General features: G+C 39.6%; 1 protein-coding gene across 1 annotated transcript in view; it reads right to left on the bottom strand.

The window, feature by feature from the left end:
- The window catches only part of dcc (DCC netrin 1 receptor), a 250072-nt gene that overhangs the window by 114169 nt on the left and 118068 nt on the right, over positions 1-17835 (bottom strand). The window contains exons 4-5 of the mRNA XM_036529616.1: positions 16247-16397; positions 12435-12571 (exon numbers count right to left, since the gene is read on the bottom strand). Of these exons, the coding sequence (XP_036385509.1) occupies positions 12435-12571; positions 16247-16397 (288 nt within the window). The remainder of the gene's footprint in view (positions 1-12434; positions 12572-16246; positions 16398-17835) is intronic.

Below are 17835 nucleotides of genomic sequence, written 5' to 3'. Positions count from 1 at the left end.
AACAGGAGAAAGAGACACATGAATCCAAGGGATGCCAAACCTATTAGCAACCAGGTCACAGGCATGCCCCGTATGCATCTCGATGGTCATTCATGACTTTTGCTTTTGCACGTGACATCTTTTACTCATCTCGAGCTTGATTAAAAATAACAACTTCTAAGGCTAAGATCTCTATCAAATTGAGCAAATTCCACAGGCTTACCCAGGCCATCAGGTTTAATATCTGCAGGTAAAAAAGAAATAGCTAAAAGGTCAAGAAGATCCTCCACTGGGAAACCGGAGATGAGACAGAACAGTCCCAGCCGATTTAGTAATAGTCACCGGGAGCCCATTAGCGGCGCAGAAACTGGGCTCAGATAATGCTAAGCAACCGTCTGCACCAGCCAGAGCCACATGGGCCAGAGCTGAGGGAGTCTGAGTCTTTGCTTTGCTTTTCAGTTTGGTGGCTTTGATGATCGGGCTAAGCTCACACTCCCTCTCTCCTGCTATTGTGCTTCCCTCTCTGCCAAGCCAGTGATCTGGGCTTTGGCCAGGCCACCCGCGAAACAAGATGTTAGGAATCAGCTGGCCGGCCCCTGGCAACTGCCGCTTAAGATTACACTGTGCCAAGTAAAGTTTATTCAGCAAGGGGGAGCTCCCTGTTCCACCCTGCCTTTCAAAGGCAACCACGGCCATGGCTGCAGTCTTCACACAGGTTTTCTGAGGGAAGGGAGAAGAAAGAGGAAGGGCCATACCCTACACTACTCTCAGCTGAAATTTAACAGTGAGGGATAAAACGTTTTAAATTGTACCCATGGGGGAAAATTTTATGCTCTATTCCCGGTATGTGGGTAAACACAGCATGGCGCCATATATCATACAACATAAAAAAATACCTAAAAAGTAACTGACATGCTTTCATATACGGCCAGGCCTCCATTAGCTCATTTGCTCCATTTCCGGCATTGGTTACATTTGTACTGTATGCAGTTAGTTAATTTTGACCCTTTTATTTTTCTTTGTACTACACATGGCATGGATTTATTTTATTACAGCATACTGTGGTTGCCAAGATGTTTGAATGCATTTAGAATTACCTGGCTGTGACTGGATATTGCTTCGTAAAAACCAAGTGAATGACATGGCAGAACTGTGTACAAAAAATATACTGTAACAATATGTGACTCCCTGTCAGACAATTTAGTTTCAGCACTAGTGGGATGCACTTTCATATTTCTACGTGCAGTTACGTACTGTTCTGAAGTAAAGCATTCACACATTTCCAAATAATTGGAGAGGAAAAAAAAGAGTTGTCTTATCTTTTTGAAATGTTGTCACCAAACACTTGTCATCAGCACAGATGCCTCTCTTTAAAAAGACTGTATGAAGTTAATCACAATGACTGATTCCACTGAAGTGCACACATAACAGCTGTATATGCACACATCAGTATATATATTTAGCAGCCCCTATATATATATATGTGTGTGTGTGTGTGTGTGTGTGTGTATCTGTATGTATTTTTTCCCATAAATGGATACACAATATTAATATTTTTATATTTGTATGTACCTTAAAAATATGCATGAAGTACAATATAAATATTCTGTATTTTGCCGCACACTGTGTGACATTCAGGACTGACTGGACAAGGAGAACAGAGGAAAATCACCAGTGTAGAGTTGCACAAACAATCAATTAAGCACATCTAAAACTCTTTACATAGTTTGAAATCTCCTCTAATGTTACTGAAGGTCATCTCTTCTTTTTCCACTTTGGTTTTAAGGAAATTGACGTTTGCTCTTGATTTCTCTTGTTCCTGTCTATCACAACACTCTGATCTGGTATTCCCTCCTCAGGTGTGTAAAATGCATTTGCCCATGAGTCATGGCTATTAGTGCTTTCATTAAAGCTCCTGTGCCGTACAGTCCCTTCAATTATCACAGGTGACAGAAAATCAAAAGATCAACAAAGTAATTGATTTTAACTGTGATATTAAGTGTATAATGGTGTATCGCAAGTTGCCAGCGAACTGTAAAAGGAATGTACACACCAATTTGATAGCTTAGTCATACTGAGTCCAGCCATTCTCCTGAACTAATTACCATTCCATTGCAGTACACGAGAAGGTGCTAGGATGGATGAGTCCTTCCTTGAATCGGCTTTGCACAGAACAAAATCAGCACTCCAAAGGCAGTGAATCAGCTTTTTTCATCCAGCCTTCAAAAACAGAGTAAAAATAAAACTTTAGGGCAATTTAAGTCAAAGTTCATCCATCATGTTCGGCAAACTGTTATCAGCCACGGAAGAAGTAAAGTGGCATGCTAGACCACTCCTCACATTTAGCTCTAACAGAGATCCATTTACTGACACAATGCCACCCTTATTACCAATGCAGAATTCTAGCATTCAGTTAGATTGTATGCCAACTTGTACACCATATTCAAATTTGACTGATGATATAATTTGTATTTGTATCATTAGCTATCTCATTAACTAACTAGCAGAGGAAAATCTAAAAAGTTTTCATCTAGCAGCAAGATAGCTGGTTTGTAGGGAACCAGCACAACCAGCTAATAGCTAATAGGTTGCAGGGTATTTCTTTTAGTGATCTTTACTTTATGCTTCACTCACTAAGACATCTTCATCTAATCTTCTGCAGTGTTGCTCGTTGAATTATTGATTCGTATCACAATGCATTACCATAGACACTATCAATCGAGCAGCTTTCTTTAGAAGTATAATGTCTCTGAAACTTCAAATGAAGTTCCACTGCCTTGTCGTAGTAAGGAATCTAGTGTTTACAAATGCATGTATATGGTGCAAACAGCCTGGTCTGGTTGACCTGTGACATGATACTGCCAGCCACAACCATTATGGGATTCTCCAGAGCAGCTGGTCACTATGGGTCACTATGGGTCCTAGATGGTTAATCCTGGAACCTAAACATGTGATTGATATTAAAAGTCAATTGTTACTTCTTTTCTGAATTATGATTGATGAAAGCAACAACTCCCACTTGTACTCATTCCAATTCTACTACAATGTTTGCTTCACACAGAAGTTCAAAAAGTCAGACGTAGAGCTCCTGCTATCTGATTCAATGGTAAATAAAGTCTATTTGCTGACAATCAACCAAGACTGGAAGTTGAGAAAGAAACTAAAAAAAAGTGCCTTACTGGTGGGCAGTCACACAGAGCACTTCAAAAGACTCAACTTGACTTTTTGTCAACTCAGCAGAGACTTCCTCTTGAACTAGTGGTGCTTAATGAGCCCTTTCCCCCAATATATGCCCCCCCCCCCCCACCACCACCACTCTCTTGAACTGATAGGGAGGTCTGCTACTCAGCTTGCTTCTCCTCTGCTTCTCTTAATTTAAAACTCTGGGTTACTTGTTCTTTATCATCATGTTCTCCCACTCTCCTAACCCAGTTATATTATCATCCTCCTTAGGTTCCCATCAGTGGAACAAACTCACCCCTCCCCCCCACATTAGCATGGTCTGACAACCTTGCAAACCCAACAGCTGATGATGTTACACTTCAGCATTAATGCAGGACGCCACAGTGCTATTCATGACCGCTCATATTATCTGGCACATCTGTATTTTAAAACTCTCACTCTTTAAATTTAAGTTCAATATTCTCAGGTCATTCCTTCTGGTAAAAGTCTGTATTTTTTCAAGGGGCCAAATATCACTATTTTGGTCCCATCTTGCGGTGCTTAGACATATAACAGACTCTTATTTTATCATCATGATTATTAGATCTCCATAACATTAGAGTCCTTTATAAGCATTTTGTGATTCCTCTTGTCACCTCTCTCTAATCCTTTTTTGAACGTCATCCAGAACAGGCAGTAGGGTCTGTTTTGTGTAATCAGTGCATTGGCATTCGAAACGTAGCGTTACAAGTCAGCTCTCCCAGATCAGGCCTAGCAACAGCTTTTGGCGCAGATCCACACAAAAATCAATCATCTTGTTTTTCCTGTTCGGGCACGTAACGTACTGAGAGCAACTACTCACACTGCATTTAAGAGTGGAATTGCTGAAATCGGCCAGAATTCATCTGGGAGCATCTGGTGTGATTGACTCTACTTTTTTTTCCAAGGCCAGAGCTGCTCAGATCAGATGAAAAAAAAATCTGTATCTCAATTTTTGAGAAGTATGTGCAAATGCACTTGGTTTTATCCCAGTTTCCAGATAAACACTGCATGCTGCCCCCCTAAGTATGGACAGAGATGTGACTAATGACAGCAGGGGGCTGATTCACTCATCAGCTCAGTGATTGACAGAAAATGCATTACACTTCTGTCCTGCAATATCACAAGTTTTCTCTTGTTAAGCATCATAGTTCAAAGGTATCATATATCACATTCTCATGCTATTTTGCATGTAGAGTGAAGAAAAATTGAATTTTGAAAAAAAAAAAATGGAGGACACGTAAAAGAATACACAAATATTAAAGAAAAAAATATGCAAATTAGACAAGAATGCCCCCCTTCCAGGTATAGCATTGCATTGACTGAAATGAACACAGAATACAATGCAACATTTCAAGATGGTAAACTGTGACTTTTTGGTGGAATTGACCATTCTGTTTCCCCTTGGACAAATCTTTTATGTCTATGCATTTGAATCCTGGCTAAATTAAGAATATATACAGGATGTCCCCAAAGAGACTTTGACTTCTTACTTTGCTGTATACATATTAAACTTTTCATCAGTGTGGATAAAAAAACAGCAAATGGTTGTTGATTGAGAAGTGGGAATACAAGCCTCATATGACGAATATTGAGGAGAAAAGCATCCAGAATTATACATAATATTTATGATGACAGTCTAGCCAATTAACAAATACAGACAAAAAAAATCAACATGTTGAATGATGATGCAATATTCGGAAATTACTTTGGCTGCACATTGAAACCCTCCCCTTCTCCTCAATTTGAGCATTGAAAGACAAGGACCATACCTTCTTCTTTCTATAATCGGTGACACGGAGATGAATGTACGCCTAAATTAGGCTTCTCTAATCCATATCGTCATTACGGTGCTGGTGAGTGAAGATTTATAACAAATCACTGCAGTTAATTATCATCCCTTTTAGTTGTAATCCTGATGATGGCACAAAATTTTATAAATTGTACAGTATTTGTTTTACTGTAAGTGATGAACATTAAAGAAAAGTAGCATGCAAAGTAAAAAAAACATACACTGTGAAAAAAGAAAACATATGCTGGTATCAAACGATACCTGGGTTTCCTCCGGCTGTGTATGAAATATCAGACTGGTTACCATCCAGTGCTCTCACCCTACAGGTTGTTTAATGGCTGCACCAGTCTACATAAAGAGGTTCCTGTTCTTCTGAAACCCTGCTTGACTTCTCTGTCCCCATGTTGCTTGCTTATCTCATAAGTGGATAAATACAAAGAACAATACAGGGAGCAGAGTGTTTCAAAAGAGCCTCATAACTTAGACTTATATGAGACTTCTCTCAGACTTATAACTGAGACTTATCTCTGTTTTTGCGAAAATGAGATGCTATCAGTTTATATATTTATTAAATGGTGTCACACTGTACACTAAGTGCATCTACAGAAAGCATGCATAAAATAAAGCCTACATAAGCATGGCATAGAAGCTGCATTAATAATCCATTATTCACTGTGCTTCATATATGAATTACTTTTCCACCTGTAATAAAAGGTGTTATATAGAAATGAATTTTCATATCTGGATCAGCCAACAGTGTTACATGACATTGGGGCACCTTTATCTCCCCTCCCCCCCACCACCTTCCCAAACATTTGTCATTTAATGGTGCTAGAGTCCAAGGTGGAAGGCTGGAGTCCTTAGACAGAAAGTGAGAAATACAGTAACCGTCTATCACCTACAGAAAATCAATAGTGGAAGCTCTGAGAAAAAAATAAGAACAGAAACGTTGATATAAATATGAGTTTATTGTTATTTTTATGCCAGCATAGGTTATCAGTAGTGTATGCATGTTTCTGTTATTTGTCTCTCTCATTGAGGGTGTTTTTTTTAGTTATTATTGGTTTAAAAATAGTAACACTGTAATTCAAATGTCTGTTTTCGATTTTTTTAATAAATAAATAAATAAACATGTACAATATGCCAAACAGTACAGAACTCAGCATTGCAACCTTGGAATAAGGCAATGCGATGAAAAATAGTTAAACAAACATGAATCTGGAAGATGTGGATCACATGATCAGCACAGACCCCCAGTACGGCCCTCAAACTTTCTTCAAAGGCTTGTCGGCGTTGCTCTCTTAATACTCGAGACAACAAAAACAATCCGCAAGGTAATCTGCAAAGTGGAAAATAAATGAGACGCAGGTAAATAAAACCTCTGTTTTGTCCCATTTTTCAATGTCCGACAAGAGAGCCGTCCACTTATTGGTACTATTCACGGAGTGATTCCCCGCGGGAGCCCAAAGGGAAACTTTAATTTTGTTTCCTCGGATTGGAAATTAAAAATTGATCAGAGCCGTTTCGGGGTGGACGGCAGTCAAGAATGATTCACATTTATAATTCCGCATGGACCTGAGTTCAGAACGTTCGTGAAATTGGAAAATCACCTATCTGCACTCTAGCATTAAATGTTGCCAATGTACAGCATGAAAGACTTGCAGAGAGGACTTACGAAGCAATGCTAATCGCAGGCACGTATGAACAGCACTACGTTTACGCAGGCTTTCCTTAGAGACTGCATTTCTCTGTTTTTAATTGTATTTATTGAGGGTGTTTTTTGGCTAGTATTGGTTTAAAACTGCACAGCAATTCACATATCTGTTTTCGATATTCAAACAAGCATACATATACAGTGTGGCAAACTGTACAGAGACTTAGCATTATAACCTTGGGAAGAGGCAATACAAAGTAAATACAAATACACTCAAAACTAAGCAGAAAGCCAGATCTTGGGAAAACGCACGACTTAGCTAGCCAAGTCACATACATGAGCACTTGCATGCTTCAATGCAGGCTGCACATCACTGTTAACCATACTTGGTAATAAATGAATGACTATTTCAATGTTATACTGTGACAGTGATCGCTCAGTTTAAAAGAAGATCACACCTGTCATGTGTGCTCATCACAATACAGGGGACAGGGGAGGGGACAATCAACAATACACTCCCCCCAGATAAGGTAGTGGAATGGGTTTTTACACCTAATGTAAAAACCACACAAAAAAGTAACCCAGACCATAGCTGATTCACAGCCTTGAAGTAGCATGCTGAAGTGTTTACCATACCATGGCCTTTAATCAGACTGCAATGTGCTTTGACCTTGATTTGGTTTAACAAGTCTAATTTGCTCATATTTCCATCACCACCAAACTCACTGAGTACATTGTATAAGAAATGCAAAAAAATAAACCCAATCAAACAAGTCCAAAATTGCCACAATGTATCATACTCTGCATCGCATCTAAACACACTCCCGTTTCCTTCATTGAAAGAGCAGTTCCCTTGTCCATCAGCACGGCTCTATTGAATTACGCTCAATGCAAAACATCAATAGGAATGTGCCTAGTCCTTTTTGCTTCTCCAAAAACACATTACCGGCTCTACATCCATCCTCATAGGAGCTGCTTATGTGGCCCTATCACTGTAAGCAGCGCAGCCCAGAAGAAATCTCTCAAATATGTCTGCCACATTCAAAGACGGTGCTTCCTTCCGCACATAATCCTTCCAGATTCAAATGAACAAAACAAGCCGGCGCTGACAGAAAGCAATAAAACTGAGGATTGAATGCTGATAATGTGTGTTATGTAAAGTCTTTGGCAAAAAAAAAATAGATTAGAAACTGCCTGTGCTTTTTTTTATATGAATCATCACTGTCATTGTTGCAGACACGCTGTCAGTCAACAGCATTGCTGCTACAAACAGAACGCTGAGCTCAGAGAGGATCAATAGCTATTGCTACACCACAGTAGCATTTTCATCCAGTCTTTTGAGAGGTGCTTGTGCCCCGCACTAATGTCAGATAGCCGGGCCTCGGTGCTCAGGAAGTAGTGAATCAAAAGAGAGAGCACAAAGAGGAGATGGGGTGCAAGGCTCCCAAAAAATGGCAAAATTAAAACCAATCAGGCAGAAGCTGATAACTGCCTTGACTGCCCAAAATTATTTCCAGCAGAGATTGGCTGGTGCAAAATGTGTTGACGTCAATGATAGCAGGACAAATCGCAAGTACAATTTTGCTGTATCAAAGAAGAGTACCGGGGGTGAACTTCTGGGGGGATACTGTGAAATCTAAGACACAGTGGACACAAAGAACAAAAATTAGTACAATTATATATATTTTTGGCAAAAAGCTGAAGCTAAGTTAACAGTTCACAGAATATTATGTTAATATATGCTGAGCATAAATGCAAGTATAGGACACAATTTTTTTATTTGCAAGATGTCTAATAATGTCACTTCATTAGCACTTCATTATCACAACAGTAGAAATGTAAATGGACAAGGTCAAATTGTCAACCTTTTCTGGAAGATCATACACAGAATATAATTAATAGCCGGGGCAGAATCTTTGTAAGCTCTTGTGTATACACACACAGAGTGGATCTAGAAAGTCTATACACCCATTCAAAATTTCTTGATTTTGGTGTTTTAATGTGAAGTCAAAATTATTTTGGACAATATCTAAGTGAAAAATCAAATACCTCAGTTTTTTCAAAAAAAGTATTAACAATGACAAAAACTTTGAGTGTCTTGGTTGTAACACTTGGTGGAAGCACCCTTTACTGTGATAACTGCAGTCAGTCTGTTTTAAATTGTGAGGCGACCGCTTATGAACAGCTCTCTTCAGGTTAGTCCAAAGATTTTCAAGAGGGTTGAGGTCAGGGCTCTGACTGGGCCAATCTGGAACATTGATCTTCCTTTTTTTCAGCTATTCCACTGTGGATTTGACTGTGCGCTTTGGGTCACTGTCAAGCTGAAAGGTGAAATTCTCCCCCCTGTTCAGACATTTTGCAGAGGATAACAGGTTTTTTGCTAAAATTTTTGGTTGTTTTGCACTATTTATTTTCTCCTCTGTCCTCACTAGAGCTCTTTTCTCTGCTGAAGAGAAACAGCCCCATAGCACGAGGCTGCCACCATCATGCTTGACATTATGGACTGTGTTCTTTGGCTAATGGGCTGTGTTTGCTTTGTGCCAAAACATACCATTTGAAATTATGGCCAGAAAGTTCTACCTTAGTCTTATCAGACCACAAGACCTTTATCCACATGGCTATAGGAGATCCGGAGTGTCTTTTCGCATAGTTCAAATGCTCTTCTCTGTGACAAGCGGCTTCCGTCTTGCCACCCTTTCTAGATTCACTGTGTGTATAAAATATATAATGTCCTATATACAGTATATAGTATATGTATGTGTGTGTGTGTGTGTGTGTGCGTGTGCATGTGTTTTTCAGCTTAGATATGAGGTGTTAGAGGTGTCAGAAACACCCCCTACAATAAATTCCCAGCGCCCTATTGTTACTGTTTATTAATGGAAATAACCCCCACCCACTGTGTAAATAATAAGATCAGGGTTAATTGACAGAACCATTCTTCAACTTTATAAACAAACACAACTAAGCGTGACTCTCAGTCTTGTCATATGAGCACAACACATGCATCATTCTGGCAAGAGGACAGATATGGCATTAATTCAACAGCAGCTCAGTTATTTGGCATTTCATTGTACAAATTAATGAAGTAATGCCTTGCTTTTATACTCAAACACGTCAAAAAACACATTTTGCAGGTGATAAAATAATGTCAAGCAATCGGAATGTAACCCAAAAGGACTTATTTATAGGGCTTTTGTCATGCTATGCCAGACATTTATGGCAAAGTTATGTTTTCATTTCTTTCATTCTTTTGTGCATTTTTTTCCCTGCTCAGATATGCGGTCTTAGGAACTGCCCCATAATGAATTCCCAGTGTCCCGTGGTTACGGTGTAATTGGATTAATTGAAATAAAAGGCTTTGGTGGAATCCCCCCCATAACGCGTAACTAATAAGATTGAGAGTAATTAACTGGATCTGCATTGTGTATACACACGGATTAGGGCCTTGACTGTTTTCAAACTATCAATGCATCTGTGTCTATGGGTCAGATACTTTGATATGTCACAATATACACAGCAGGCTCCAGCAAGGCAATCACACATACATGTTTCTGTTCATTTGTATAAATATTCTTGAAATCATTTGCTGCTTCTGTTCTTTAGTTTTTATGTGGTTATAAGTACAGTTCAGTATAAAGAATATAAACTTTTGCCCTGTTTTCTTGTTTTCTAGTTATTTGACAGTCATCACAAATTTAACTGTATAATCAACTCATCAATCCATCCAGATACTGGTCCTGCCACACATGGATCTATCAAAAGGCTTTGCCAGCTTTTGGTGTACGTGGAACAGGCTATGAGAACTATAAGACGTTTACCAGTTACTCACTAATTTGCAACTTTGAAAATGATTTCAGGAACAAAATTTTACTGTGTACTGTATACTTCCCAAAAACACTAAGACTGTGAACCCCAATGCACAAGACAGCATTTTTCAAAAGAAGTTGAAGTTACAGATTTGATCATATTATGGCTCCTTCATTTCCACATATTTGGACACTCCTTCCCCAATGGGAGACGCAAGACATCCCACTGACCAGGACTTGATGCTCTAGGAGGTAATTAGCAATATGGAAAACACATTACATTACATTACATCCATTTAAAGCAGATGCACTTATCCAGAGTGACTTCCAGCACAATAGAACATAAGCGTATCCATTCAAGTTAAATGAGCAACAGTGTCAGACCAGGCTAACAACACCCCTAGACCAGTGAATGTGAGCATAACACCATTCAAGCCCTACTGCAAGAAAACGGAAGCCAAGTATATTACGATACATCAATCACTATCCAACACTGACATCCAGAACACATTACAATACTAGACGTGAAATAAATACATACTAAATATACATTAATATACCAATGTATTGTCTGTGTGCAGCTGAGGTGTGTCCTCCAATGTAATAAAAGTACCGCTACTGTTCAACTGCAGGGTATATGACTCTGAAAGTTTCCCTGCCGAAGATCTGTTTTAAATTCAATTTGGAGCAGATGGTTCAAACTGCTCACTCCCTTGAATATTAATCTCTCCTTCAAAGATTGAACTGGATTGGAATTATTTTTAGTAAGTGATTATTGAACTGGGACGTCCGCTGTTTCTGAAAGTCTCGCCTCTTCCTCAGCCGAGCGGCAAACATGATACGAGCAAATTGTCTGAAAAGGTGCACGGGTTTTGTGTTACGATTGTGGGCATTTTTTTTTTTTTGCATAGGACAACAAAGAAAAATGGTTTCCTCGCTCAAGCAGACCGCAGATAGCTCTCGAGAGGGCTTATGTAAGCAACCATGAGCCTGTACCCTTCAATACACTTTCAAGAGACTTGCAAATAGGGAAGCAATAGGCATTCTGATTTAAAGTACCACAAACTCAATCTGAGAATCTCTCCCAGGAGCCTCCCAACGTGCTTCCAGACTATATGAAAGCCAGCGGTTTCTGATGCACCATAGTACAAGTTTGAGGAGAAAGGCTTCAAGGACATTTCTGTTGCTTGTCGCAGCGTTATTAACAGTGGTTAATACACAGCTGTTTCATTTAAACCCGAAAGTAGGAAAATAATTAACCAATTAAATCCTGGACAATTACTAAAAAAGTGGTCAAGCTATAGCCATAGTAACAGTGGTACCAGCAGAAGCTGTTGCTCAGTTAAGGTTTAATCAGATCTATGAAGTTTAAACTGCACAGAGGGAATTCACATTGGACATTATCTTTAACTCGCAGAATTATGTGGAACAATAGGTTTGCAAGTCTGGGATTTGTACTCTATTAAAGCACAGTAACTTGAAGCGACTAGGAAGTGTTGGGAAAACAACTTGAGGCTAATACCTCTGAGGGTGCAGTCTGTGTGCCTGTTTTCCTACAGCTTTGAAATGGCAAAATAAAAATAAAGTTCTGTCATGTGTACCCAAATAACCCAGACTAAAAGGCATGGGATATTACTGGAAGCTATCTCGCTGGTCCCTTGAGTCAGATCTGGCCTTCTCTACATGATCAGGAATGAACAGGAATACTCTTTGTTCAAGGAGATGATAATTTGTCACTGTCCATGTTATTATTACTTCCTTAGCAGGCGCCCTTATTCAGGGTAATTTATGTACAGCATTTAACATGTTAAACATTATCTACTCATGCAGGAGGATGATTGCTGACGCGATTCAGGTTAAAGTTCAGGCTGAAGGATGTGATGGCATGGTCCCTGCCATGACTCAAACTTGTGGCCTTGTGCTTTAAGCTACCCCTCAGAGCCTCACTCTGCAGTAAGGCAGAATAAGAACATCTGGAATACAGCTGGTGCTTGGGACTCACCCAGGACAGAGAGCTCACAGGAGGCGCTAACGTTTTCATGTTTGTTGTGCGCAACGCAGGTGTAGCTTCCCGAGTCGTCATCCGTCACGCTGGTGATCATGAGGTTGCTCCCGCCGAGCAGGGTGTACTTCTTTGACCTGTCGAGGGTGCACATTCAAGGTCAGGTTAATAAGGGACTTCAGGAACACATGTAACGTGATGGTCTTTAACCCCAATTTTCTAGGATTGGAAGGTGTTACGATTTTATAATCAGTGAACCCTAATTAAAACTCCATGCATTCTTCTCCGTTTTCAGTACGGCACTGGAGAACAGAGCATGGTTTTCATTTCTCCTCTCAGCCTCAGTGTAAGTCAGTCAATGGCTAGAGCTGCCAGTTACAGAGTGAATTTCAATCAGATAGCCTCCGTGTGTCCAAGTGGCACATTCAACAACAATATGATTGGCATGTCGTACTGTGGTCGCAGGTGAATGAGCACTCCACTTCCCATTTCTGGAGGAAAGAAGCACATTAGCCATTCAGAGTACGAACTGTTCAGAGGCCTTCAAGGTTTCTACAGAATTGTGAAGCCGTATCCACTTTCAGCTGAGTCAATAAAATATTTCTTTGGGTGTTTAAATTGGATCCAGATCTCCCTGCAGGAGTGAAGCACCAGGAAAGCTATGGTAAACGTTTGGAGACCCTTTGACATGGCAGACATTGTTTTTCCTGAATTGACCGTCACTCCAAATGTTTAAAATCTGGAGACATCCTGGACAGCTGCCCTTGGTTTTTTTGAGCACTCTTAAAATCAGCCAAGTCCAAACTGCATTTAACATTTCAGTGGGTTTTACAGTTGGAGTGTCCTAGCAACCTAGACTGTGTCTATGATTGTCAGAAATTGCAGCAGGTTTTCCAGGCTTGGAAAAGGCTTGTAAAATGGATTAGAAACCTGTGAGATTGGTATTATTGAGGAAACTTTCAATTAAATTTAATTAAACATGTGGTTACCTCTTGGCATGTAGGAGAGTTAACCATATGGGAATGAGAGGCTGAACTCAAACAAATCTAAGATAATGTAAGATAGTAACACGGCCAGCAGACATCCATATTATGGGACTGCTTGCTTTATGATCGTCTGTACCATGTAATTCCCCCTTTTCACAAATTGAAAGCCACCTTTCAGCAAATTAACACTCCCCTAGTCCACCGTGATGTTCCAGTACAACCTGTAATCCTTACTCCACCCCTCACCATTTACCCTAACATATGTCAGTGGTTTATAGGCAAGTGCTCTTTATTTTTACAGCCCTCAAATTATATGAATACAGCTGCCACTAAACTGTATGAAAAATGTGTGCAAAACAGCAACAGCACTTGCTTGAATCCATTAGTCTGATTAAGTACAAAGCATTACGTGGCTAAGTTGAATCCTCAGAACGACATGTTCTCAAAGCTATTGCACGAGATAAAAAGGTCAGCATCCTATATGTTTATGATGACTGATGTTATTGATGTCACCATTTAATCTGCACCTTCTCCCAAACTGACTTAGTGTAACATAATGTGCAAGAAAACAAGTGTGGATTTTAAGTTGTGTGTAGATGTTGGTCTTAAAGCAAAATTCTGCAACTCAATCGATATAAATTTCAATGTATGTTGTTCTTTCCTTAACGTGTAGTGGCAATTCACACAGAAGAGCACTTCTGTTTATTGAGTAAGTTGTAAATGTCCGTATATGAAATTTGTTTGCAATTTCCCAATTGCCTTCACGGTAATCTAAGTTTCCTTCAAATATCAGAAAGCATTTTTGCTAAGATGGGCTTTCACTTAGACTCAATCTCCAGCCAAGACTACATATGGACCACTAATCCCATTCCTAGTGTATTATTACTCCTAGGGTAACCCGAAGGTCACTGATACTCAATAGTCTTACTGCTGAGAACAGAAGGCAAAGGAGAGTATACTTAAATTGAGTATAACTTTACTAGAGGGCTAAATTTTTAACAATAATTGAAAATGCATATATCTTGTACCACACATTGTGTGGAGGCTTTTTATGTAGTTGTACCATGATATTTTACATCATATCTTTTCCTAACATTTATGCATTATGCTATTACCCAATTAGGATACGCTAACCAACAAGTGGAACACTGACAGCTATGTGACTCTGCAGGAAGTGTCCTGAATAAGCTCTGAAGGCTCTGCTTTTGATTGTAAAATTAAGGACTTGCTGGAAGGAGACAGAACTGGAGTGTCCACTCACATCCTGGAGCAGGAAACTGAAGCATGATGACACTTTCAGAGCAGAAATTGAAATCAAGAACATCTCTATCAGAGATGATTTGGTGCACTGTATTTGCATGCTAAATAGCATATTAGGTAGGTACAGTAACAACATGTTTTTTGAGGTCTATTGCCCCTTTAAAGGGCACAGAGTAATAATGTCCCGATCCGATCTCAAAGATCGGTAACGGGGCCGGTCAAGGTATTTTTTAACTGATCGGTATCGGCTTTATTGAGCGTGAACCTAAGCCCGATCCTTTGTTTTACGTCAGCTGTCACACAGGTGTGGTAAATGGAGAGCACTGTTTGTGGCACGATGCGGCTAAAATGTATGCAGCGTGGAAATATTTTAAATAGGAAAACGAAAGCAGTCCAACAGCCACTTGTAACGTCTGCAATGCAAGCATTTCGCGAGTCGGTGGTAACAGAGCTGCGTTCAATAGGGGAGAGCGGGGCACAACCTAACAAATTTTGGTTTTTGCAAAATAATTTAAAAAATATTTAAGTTGGAATAACCATGTTTTTATACAAGCAACATATACATCTCTGCTACAAAGGAACACTTGAACTTTGTTTCTAGCACCTACCATTCATGTACAATTCCACCGAAAATGACGGGAAGTGCAATGTTACAATTTACCCCATGGGTGGGATTAACTGTAACAGAAAGAGGATTAGTTTCTAACCAAGGGTGTAGGTTCGATTCGGAAAGTGGTGGGGACATAATGTTAGCTAAGTATACTAGCTACTAGTATAACGTTAATATGCCTTTTATATAACTTTTTTATATTATATAACTTTTTTGTCTGGTAGTCAGAAAAGTGGTAAGGACATATCCTCTCCGTCCCTACCATAAATTACGCCCATGGTTGTAACACTTGCTAGAAAAGTCTGATAAATTAGTGCAAACAAAGTTAATTTTTTCTTTAGCTTCAATTTTTTCTTAATGCATTGCAGGGCTATTCAGTTGTCAAGCATATACATTGGATTGATTTTAATAACTTTAATGTACTTAAATTCTGCACTGTGCAACTGTATTATCTAGGAAAATAAAAGTATCGGATCAGGACTCGGTATTGGCAAATACTCAATATGAAATGACTCGGATCAGGATTGGGTACAAAAAAACCTTGATCAGGACATCCCTAGTACTGAGGTTTACTGATTTTTAAAATTGTCAATACCGGTCAGCAATGCATCAGGACCACCTAAACAGCTTTACTGCTATTTGTAACACTAACTGTTCGTACAAATAAAAGAATGCAGCTCTGATTGGTTCATTCAATTGCTGCACATCTTACTTTAGTTAATTTAATCACAGCATAAAACCAGGTCTGCGAGGAATGTTGAGACCACTCTGTCATCTATGAAGAAAACTAGAGGGTAGATCTATGAGGGACAGTACTGTGTTTCTTTACCAATCCTTCTTTGTAAATGGATGTAGATTTGAATGACACCTACATGGACCTTTTTTTCACGTGTCAGTGTATCGTACTATTTAAGAAGGCGAGGAAACATCTCACAAGAGTCCATCCATTCACTGACCTTGTTTGGATCACCTCGTTGCCCCTCATCCAGAAAAAGGAGGGAGTTGGGAAGCCGGAGGCGGAGCACTCCAAAATGGCGTCTTTTCCCTCGAGGACAGTCACTGCCATCGGCCTCTGCAGGAACACCAGGCCCCGCATCACTCCTGGCTCTGTGAGGCAACAGACACAAACATATTCAAGTTTACGCACCTTAAACAGCCCACAGATGTGGCTAGAATCCATGGACACCTGCATTTTGCTGGAGTCATTACCATTTCGACCCATAAAACTCTCATAACTTTGAAATGTACTGGAGATCTATCCTTGCAGAAAAGAAAGTTTAAAGATGCTCCCTGACAACTAATCTCCATTAAAGGAAACAATATGTATATTTATAAACTATATCTAGACATGTGCCAGTCAAAGAAAATGATCAATTTTTTTCTATTAGTTGATTAATCTGTAGATGGTGTACTCCATCATTAGCTGGATAGCATAGATAGTTTAGCTTTGTCAGCGTGCACACAATGTAACACTATAGAACTTGTATCTGAGTTTCAATCAATCTTGTCAGCTAAAGCCAAACACTAATAAGCCCATTACGTCTGCGCGCGTGTGTGTGTGTGTGTGTGTGTGCGTATATATATATATATATATATATATATATATATATATATATATATATATATATATATATAGAGCTTACCCTGACACTTGGCATTTTTTAAAATTAAAACTCTGACATTATTTCAGTGAAGAGGGCTTTGGAACCCTCTTCAGAGCTTTTGTTGCTTATCTGTGTGAAACAGAGAGTACTTCTAATCAAATCACCACCACTTTGAAGACTGATTGCCTCTCTACAATTTCACCTTTCAACAGATGCAATTACTTTCTTTCATTCTTGGCCTGTATTCACAAGGAAAAGAACAGCGTAGCGCATTGTGCTGTTTCCAGTTAGGTGAACTTTAATCATATAACACATACAGAGAGCAAAAATAATATGTTTGGACTGTTAACCATGGGTAATATTCGTGTATATATTTGCATTACGGTTTGTTTGCCATCTACTCTCACTTATCTGATATCATTATTTATTGTGTCTCTCATCTGTAAGGGAATCAGTATTTCTTTCAGTCAAAAATGGACTTTTTTCTCTCTGTGTTGCCTTACCCCCTGGTCTGCTCACAACTGAGGACGCATTCTTGCTGGTGGAAAGGATAACTGGAGTTGATGTTTGGTAATGTAATGCAGCCATGGGGTAACTATTACCCACAATGCTCAGTCATGCCCCGTTTCAGTCTCATCTATTCACCTGCAGCTCAGTCCAGCGAACTCGCGCCATGCAATTTAGGCCCAATCACCACGGGGGAATCAGCATGAGCTGTTTTCACCCCAAGACTTGCAATTCACTCCAAGCCTGATTGCCCTTCACAAGTTCACAGTACACAGGACCTTGTGACTAACAAGAGATTTATGTGACAGCTAGCCACTAACACTCTCAGATCCCCAGAACAAGTGCCCTTGAGATGCAGCCTTGCTTTCAATTACACTCTGCTAGTTTGCTATACCAGAGACAACCCCGGTAAATGGCAGTTGCTCAACTAAATA

The sequence above is a fragment of the Megalops cyprinoides genome, chromosome 5 (assembly GCF_013368585.1).
Source record: "Megalops cyprinoides isolate fMegCyp1 chromosome 5, fMegCyp1.pri, whole genome shotgun sequence".
In the NCBI taxonomy this organism is placed as follows: Eukaryota; Metazoa; Chordata; class Actinopteri; order Elopiformes; family Megalopidae; genus Megalops; species Megalops cyprinoides.
The sequence above is the reverse complement of the archived record's forward strand: the minus strand, read 5'-3'. Positions and strand labels throughout refer to the sequence as shown.